This window comes from Theobroma umbraticum, unplaced genomic scaffold (genome assembly GCF_002168275.2).
Source record: "Theobroma umbraticum cultivar Fairchild unplaced genomic scaffold, ASM216827v3 scaffold_34.0, whole genome shotgun sequence".
Classification (NCBI taxonomy): domain Eukaryota; kingdom Viridiplantae; phylum Streptophyta; class Magnoliopsida; order Malvales; family Malvaceae; genus Theobroma; species Theobroma umbraticum.
In genome coordinates this window covers 729,460-736,627 of record NW_018397275.1, presented here as the reverse complement: position 1 = coordinate 736,627, position 7,168 = coordinate 729,460, and the positions used below count along the sequence as shown (strand labels likewise).

Sequence of the window (7,168 nt, the reverse complement as noted above, 5' to 3'; positions counted from 1 at the left end):
TTTCCAACAAACGTGACTCTTTTCTTATTTTATTTTATTTATTGATTTAATTTTTAATAGACACAACTTTTCTTTTAATTTTCAACAGTTACAATTTTCCTTCTATTTTGATATGAAATCATATTTTTATTTGAAAATGTCCAACAATTCGGCTATGCCATTGCTGAAGTCATTGGAACACAAACAACTTCGACTGATAACCGCTTCAACACATTAATTACTTCCCTAGATAACTGCAAAAAAAAAAAGTGAGATAGCCAAATATGACGAGGGAATGAATTTACACAAAAAATTGAAGATTTATTTCAGTTTAAGTTTTGACATCGGTTACAAACTCGCCAAGATGGATGTGGCTAGTATGATGTACAAAATAGGAGACACCCTTGTCTATATCTTTGCAATGCGGAAAAACAAAAGGCAATCCTTTGAATCTATTGACTCCCAGTATTCATCTTTATTTTTTTGTTGTTTCAGAAAGGAAGTTACAAGTGAAAAAAAGAAAAAAATTAATTTTTTTCAATTTGAAATCTTTAATTATTCTATTGCTCTAATTGCATAATTTTGTTAAATCTAATTTTAATGGAAAAAACAGAGGAGAAGAAGATGATTCAGTTAAGGGAGATCGAAAGAGGATTACAAGAAAAGAACAATTGTTGTAATGGTGTTGGAACTTGGAAAGAGAAAAAAAAATTCTTTGTAATTTTTTATGTATTTTTAAAAATTTTTCTTAATATTTAATTTTTAAAATGAAAGTATTTAGTGTGCTTGAAGCAAGTGGAAAAGCATTCAATAACAGTTTATCGACTTTAAACCCGTCGTCACCCCATACATGTCCACTTGGAGCAAGTGGAAAAGCATTCAATAACAGTTGAAAAACCCGGTCCCTACCGTACAAGCACACTTAAGCATATTATTATATCAAAGATAATCTTGATCTTTTGTGCAGCACGTTTTGTTCCATAATTCAAAATTCATGGTTGTGTTTTTTTTAATTTAATACAATATTTCAATTTTACTTGAAAATATCGTATGATATATAATATTATATTTCAATTAATTTAAAACTAAATTGATTAAGAACAAAATATTTGGCATGTATCATTTCTCATTAATGACTATCATGTCAATTCAACTATAAAATTAAAACACATAATCTATTTTTTTAATGTAAACCCCAAATCTATTATTTCAATATACATTGACCGACTTTAATTCTTATAATGTAATAAAATTTTCACTTGTTACCTTTTTGTTGGCTCAAACTTTTAAACTTTGAGTTCTTGGAATTTTATATTTATAATTGATAAAAATACAAAAAAAAGTGTTTTCTAAAATTTCTGAATATATTAGTTTTTAGATATATTTGTTTATTATAATTAATTCAAATATTTAAAATAATTGAAGTGAAAATTGAAAAGTTTTGACCAAAACAAAGTCCAAATGTAGCAACTTTATTAGGACGTTAGGAATAGTATAATTAGCATCGTTAACTTTTAACTTTATATGGCATGCCACTTCGATCCATTAGTGAGCTTTGTATTTAAGCCGATAGACCCATTAGTGAGTTTATGGATGATTCGAGTTTGCTAAAGTGGTGAAATCATTATTTTGGGAACTAATATAAATCCATTACCCATTTATAAATTAATCTTTTATTATATTATTATCTTATATATTGACGGTATAGTTCAAAAACTTCACAAATGGTATATATGCTTGCTATGTGTGTCTATTTAATTAAGTTATACATAATGAAATTAACTTTGAATTATAAATCTGTTTTTAAAGTAAAAAAAAAAAATTTATTAATCTATATCAGCTTTTGGAGTTAAAAACTCCACCATCAATGTATTGGATAATGGTGAAAGTATCCTATAAGTCCTTGTATTATGGGGTTTTTGTCAATTTAGTTCCTCTACTCTTAAACTTTACTATTTAGTTCCTGTATTTTGAGATTTTGTATAATCAAGTCCCTGCCCAAGCTCTCCTAATACCTTCCAAATTAATTGTTAATGGTGTTGACGTGTAAAACTATGCTGATGTGGTGATGATGTGACACTAACATACTAACATGGCAACGATGATCTAGCATGCCCAAAGAAATCTTTTTGAAATTTTTTTCACCTTAGTTTCTTGGTGCCACATCATAAGAACTTAAATTGAATAAAAAAAGTAGACTATAAGGACTAAATTGAATAAAATTATAGAATATAGAAACTAAATTGAACAAAGATCTATGATATATGGACTAAATTAGGTACTTTTACTAGTTTTGTTTAGCATTACATTTATACAAAAAATATACTCTTACAGATCAAAGGTTTTTCTTTAGTAAGTAAAAACTATTAACTTTTCATTTGTTCAAAAAATGAATAAACTAATTAGACTACTTTTTTTTTTTTTGAAAATGCTAATTAGACTACTATTCTCATTTCATTGAAATAATCTAGTACATCCAATCCAAAAACCTAGGGTAACAAAAAGACTTTGTCATTCGACAACAACCACTAGGATACAAAAAAACAGATTATATATTACCCAATTCTTTCAAGAGGCTTGTAATCTTTACTAGAGCAGAAATCAAATAAAAGTATAGTCCTTGTGCAATACTCATCGTTTACAAAAGAAAGCCACCCAAATATACACAATGTGGATAAAATCATAGTGAAAGAGACCCATTGTCTAACAAACTCAACCATGACAGGAAACTATGATTTCCAAATCATATATAAAAGTAGAGTAATGGCTAAGCAATTGGTATACAGATATAAGACCCACAACCCTTAACCTTTAGTTTGTAAAGGGTTTAGGGTTTAGTTTGCAATCATGTTAGTTGTTAGTAATCCATTTTTATATATGATCTAGTTGACATGCTATGGTTAACATGGCTCTGCAAATTAAACCCTAAACCCTCAACCTTTTCCAAAATAAAGGTTTGGGATCTATGGGTCTTGGGTCTATATATCAATTAGTCAGCCATTGCTTTACTTTTATTTATGATCTGAAAATTTGAATTTGCGGCCATGGTTGAGTTTGTTGGAATAAGGGTCTTTTTTGCAGTGGTTTCTCTTATATTGTCTATATATGGGTGACTTTCTTTTTGTAAAGGGTGGATATTGTACGAGGCTATAGTTTTACTTGATTTTTGTTCTAACAAAGGTTACAAGCCTCTATAAAAGATTGAGTCATGTACATTATGTTTTTTTGGTACCTTGGTGGTTGTTGTCGAACCACAAGGTCTTTTTTGTTTGCTTGAGGTTTTCTTGATTGAATGTAGTTAGATTACTTTAATGAAATGAGAATATTTATTAGCGTCTCCAAAAAAAAAGTGCAATTAGTTTGTACAATTTTTGTATAAATGGAAAGCTAAGAGTTTTTAATTACTAAAGAATAACATTTGATGTGTAGAAGTATATTGTTGGTACAAACGTAATGTTAAACAAAAACTTGTAAAATTACCCAATTTAATTCTTATATGATAGATCTTTGTTCAATTTAGTCTATGTACTTTACAATTTTGTTCAATTTAGTTCGTGTATTTTACATTTTTATTCAATTTAACCCTTATACATGGCACCAAAAACCTGATGTGAAAAAAGTTTTTAGAAAAAAATTCAAGCATGCAATGTTAGCATGTTAGTACCATGTCATTTCAACGTCAGCATAGTCTGACATGTCAGCACCATTAACAGTTAATTTGGACGTCTTTAGAGGGAGGGACTTGATTGCATAAAATCTCAAAATACGAGAATTAAATTGAGTAGTTTTATGGGGACTAAATTGACGAAAACCTCACGATACAAGGACTTATAGAGTATTTTAACCATTTGAGAATAATTCTATGAAAATCGACTCTCAATATATAAGATAAAGATTATTATTTATTACATTGGCGGTGAAAACTTTTAACTCTAAAAACAAGTTTATACGATTATAAGCTAAAATAAAGATGTGTTAACCATTTAAATCGTATGTGGAGTTAAAGTCTTCATCATCGGTATATTTTATAATAACCATTCATATAATTAGTTAATATGGATGTGTGATAGTTGCATAAGCATCCTTGTTAAGTTTGATAGGATCCATTTTTGTACTTCTCATTTTAGAAAAATATTGAGAAATTTAGTTATCATATCCTAAGAAGAAGATTTCGGTTCTATTTTACTTCTAATAAAGAACTAATTATTCTACTTATTTTAACCTTAGATAATTGGGTTTTGCATTCAATAACGTTAACTTCAATTACACCAAGGAGTTTCTTTTTTTTGAAAAAAAGAAAAACTAGGCTATTCGGAGACCAATCAGTTTGAATCCTTTGCATTGTCATGGACCCTTTAATATGGTCAACTTAACTGGATTTCCATTTGTAAGCATAAACGTAGTGGAGCACAATGTCTACCACATACAGTTACCGCTTAAACTCTATATAGGCCTCTCTCAGACAATAGGAAGAGACAACAAGATTTCCATCTGTCCATCTATCTGTTATTGCAAACACAAAGAAAGGAAAGATAAATGGAGAAAAGGGGAGTCTCATCGGTCTTGAAGGTTTGTTTGGTGTTGGTGATTCTAGTAGGGCAGTCCACAGCTCAGGTTGTACCTGCAATTATAGGAGTCTGTTACGTGGCTTGCTTCGTTCCGTGCATGATTGATCCCGATACTACAGCGCTCTCTTGCGCTCTCAAATGCCTACAGAGATGTATACTTCCGAAATCTACAGTGGGCGGTGTCAAAGACACCCAATCCTTCTGCAAGCTTGGTTGTGCTACCGCCTTATGCTCAAATCTCAGCACGAAAGAAGATCCTGGTAATTCCTCCTTTTTTTTGTTCTCTCACTTCTAAATATACTCAATTAAGACTAAACTCATGGTTTTGTTTTTTGTTTTTATTTTGGTTTAAATTCTTTAGCTGAGCAGAAAGTTGGAAGCTGTGTGAATTCTTGTTCAGCGACTTGCGCCAAGAAGAACTGATCAATTACCATATACGAGATGGTGAATGAATAAAGGCCTTTAGAATAATTGGGTTAATCCAAATGCTATTTTAAAAAATAACTGTATGTCAAACTCTTGGCAGTTTCCTCTAAGAGGGAATGAATTAATAAAACCTTTTAAATATTTGGGTTAATCTCAATGTAAAATCTTAAGGCTATAATTTCTTTTTAAAATAATGACTCTATGTAACAACTCACAAGCGATTGGTTGTTTCCCCTTGTCGGAAAGAAATCGCTTTATGTTATGTTATGTAACTTGTGTGTATGTTATATATTAAGACTGTTTCTCTGAACTTTTGTTGTTTATTTTAATGTTTAGTATCTTATATATTTCAGGAAAAAAAAATACTACATACAACCTAATCATAACAAAAATCGACTAATTGTTTTCTTTCAGTCAAATAAAGATTTTATTAATATCAGATAATGGATCTAAATTGCTTGTCCAAAAAGGGAAGATCAGCAATTTAAGAAGTCATAACAAACATCTAAACTTAAATTTAAGCTAAGCAACTATTAGAAAACATTAGTTCTCAACTCATATTACCATCAAGTATAAATGTCTGATTTGTCAACACTGAATCTAATTACAGAATCTGCAAAAACGTTAACTTCTTTGAAGACGATATAATCAATAATTTTTCTTAAATAATTGATTCCATTAAAAATATACCAGTTATCTTATAATCCTGATTTCTCGTTGCACACTCAAAAAATATGACCAACTTAACTCGATTTCCATTTGTAAGCATAATCGTAGTGGAGCACAATGTCTATCACTTACAGTTACCATTTAAAGTCTATATAAACCTCTCCATACAATAGGAAGAGACACCAAGATTTCCATCTTTCCAACTATCTTTTATTGCAAACACAAAGAAAGAAACGAAAGCTGGAGTCTCGAGTCTCATCCGTCTTGATGGTTTGTTTGGTGTTGTTGGATTCTAGTAGGGCAGTCCACAGCTCAAGTTGCCTGCTATTGGGTTATAATCAAAATGTTATTTAAGATAATGACTCTATACATGTCAAGATACTCGTAGCTACTTGTTTGTTCCCTCCTTCATAAGGGAATAAATTAATAAAGCCTTCTAAATATTTGGGTTAATCTTTAGTGTAAAAAATGGGGCTATAGTTTCTGTTCATAAGCTTTTCAAAAAAAAAGAAAAGAAGTTTTTGTTTATAATAATGACTCTGTTTCACCAGCGACCGGTCCTTTCTTCTGTTAGGGAAAAAATAGCTATTGTTATTTCACTATGTTTGTGTACTATATGTTAAGAGTGCCTTTTTGAAGTTTTATTTTTTATTTTAATATTTAGTATCTTCTATACTTCAAAAAGAAAATTTTGCATACTAACTACTTATAACCAACAGCAACTAATATATTTCTTACCATATGATATGGACAGGCTTCCAGTAATGATTAATTATTTGATGGGTCGGAATGTTCCAATTAAAGAGAAGCTTGGAAGTTTGGAATGGGAACATCCGAACATGTATCATCCTATTGCACCAATTCTTTATGGCAATTGCCTTTTAGGCTTAGATAGATCTTGTCATTTAATTTGTCTATTAAATAGATTTCAGAATTTGTGTTTTTGTGTCTTAATTGTCTTAATTGATACTTTGATTATATGTCTTTTTTTTTTTATCTTCAGCTTTTTCACCTTACCTTGACTAAGTCTTTTTACTGTGGTGGGAAAGACTTTGGAAAATACAATTTGAATTGGTCTTTGAGACTGCTAACCAAAATACATCATGTTGTTATAAATTAAACTATTAAAGAATCAAAGTTTTACCATTTATTTCCTAATTCCCTATCCTCAAATACCTCACGAGAATATTCTTAAGGTTTATTTTTTGATATTTTCTGATTTTCTAAATAGTCATCCCTTCCCGATAAATACTAGCCTCCACATTCATTCTCAACACACCAAAAATCACTTTTCCTTTTTTCCTATTCTCTGCTTAACCTTGCTAGGTTCTTTCTTTTTTGTGCAAACTATTCTGAAAGAGTCTATTGAAATTAGGGGATAATGAATTTAATCATTTTTCACTGAGTTTCATATTTCAAAAGGATGAAAATTATTCTTAAAGACAATGTATTATGCCTCAAACTTCTTTGAGTTATTTATCTACTTCAATTTTCACCAACATTAAATGCCCCTATCCACCTCGACA

General features: G+C 29.9%; 1 protein-coding gene across 1 annotated transcript; it reads left to right on the top strand.

The window, feature by feature from the left end:
* The first annotated feature begins 4,515 nt into the window (after positions 1-4,515).
* LOC110427520 (uncharacterized) lies at positions 4,516-4,998 on the top strand. Its single transcript, XM_021443073.1, has 2 exons — positions 4,516-4,807; positions 4,909-4,998. The coding sequence occupies exons 1-2, from the start codon at positions 4,516-4,518 to the stop codon at positions 4,968-4,970; spliced, it is 354 nt and encodes a 117-aa protein (XP_021298748.1). The 3' UTR covers positions 4,971-4,998.
* The last annotated feature ends 2,170 nt before the right edge of the window (positions 4,999-7,168 follow it).

Coding starts and splice junctions, on each gene's coding strand:
- LOC110427520 (XM_021443073.1), top strand. CDS start 4,516: ATGGAGAAAAGGGGAGTCTCATCGGTCTTGAAGGTTTGTTTGGTGTTG. Junction 4,808..4,908: donor CAGCACGAAAGAAGATCCTG/GTAATTCCTCCT, acceptor TAAATTCTTTAG/CTGAGCAGAAAGTTGGAAGC.